At 53.3% G+C, this 958-nt stretch overlaps 1 protein-coding gene across 1 annotated transcript in view; it reads left to right on the top strand.

Annotated features, from left to right (window-relative positions):
• Positions 1–958, top strand: part of EMH_0009120 (SAG family member) — a gene marked incomplete at both ends in the record, with an annotated part of 2,886 nt that overhangs the window by 1,290 nt on the left and 638 nt on the right. The window contains one exon of the mRNA XM_013498569.1: positions 40–750. Coding sequence (XP_013354023.1) covers positions 40–750 — 711 coding nt within the window. The remainder of the gene's footprint in view (positions 1–39; positions 751–958) is intronic.

The following is a 958-nucleotide window of genomic DNA, read 5'->3' as shown; positions in this document are numbered from 1 at the left end:
ACAAAAAAGAGTATATTGCAGCTATTTGCTCTGCCATAGAGAAGGCAAGCTGCCGTATTTGCCTTGCCATTTCCGTAAACTGTGTCACTGTGATCGTCTGCTCATATGCGTTTATGCTCGGCAGAACTTGTCGCATAAATGGAGCTGCGCACATTCGCTTGCTATTCGGTGCGCTCAGGGAGCAGTGTCTGACATTTCTGTGGAAGATGCCAAGCGCGAAGGCACCTATGCCTACGCTCCTGAGACAGGCCCTGACGACGGCTGCTCTGCAGCCGTCTCCTATTGGAAAGGAGCCCACGTAAATTTTGGCGAACTCCCGCCCGAATACAAGGACGACACAGATGTGTATGCCGATAGCCGGAACATCTCGCTTGTGGCCCTGTACAACCCTCAGGACGGCGCCACAGTTGACTGCGCCTACATCACTTGCCCTGTCTCCACAACGACCACCACAACAACAACCCCCACTACCAGTGTTACCAGTTTAACTTCACAGGCCCCTGCAACGCCGGATACCAGTGGTGACTCGGAAGGTCTGAGTCCAGCTGGTTCGGAAGTCCAGGGTCGGGCGTCAGCAGGCGCACCCACATCGTCCGCTGTTTCCCGTGACGAAGAGTATGAAGACCCTCAGAAGACCGGGCCATCCGTTCGGCGCCTCTCCACTCCCTCGGAGACGGTTTCGGAGACGGTCACGGGACTCGTTTGCCTCACCAATCCTGCGGCTCTTGTACAAGGGAAAAAACCATTCTCGTACGTTCTTGAGAATATACCGTCCTACTTGTCTCTTAATTGTATCTCCTCCTCCAGTGGTGATTGCCTTTCTTGGTGCACATTTTCTCAAAAGCTCTCGTCTCATCTGCTGTGCGCACTTCCTTTGTGTGGTTCAGTCGCATCCGAGCTGTATTGAGCTTGTGTGGCATATGATGTATTCTTCCGCTACTGTGGTTCCATCTGTGTG

This window comes from Eimeria mitis, genomic scaffold (genome assembly GCF_000499745.2).
Source record: "Eimeria mitis Houghton genomic scaffold, Emh_scaff353, whole genome shotgun sequence".
Taxonomy (NCBI): Eukaryota; Apicomplexa; class Conoidasida; order Eucoccidiorida; family Eimeriidae; genus Eimeria; species Eimeria mitis.
The sequence above is the reverse complement of the archived record's forward strand: the minus strand, read 5'-3'. Positions and strand labels throughout refer to the sequence as shown.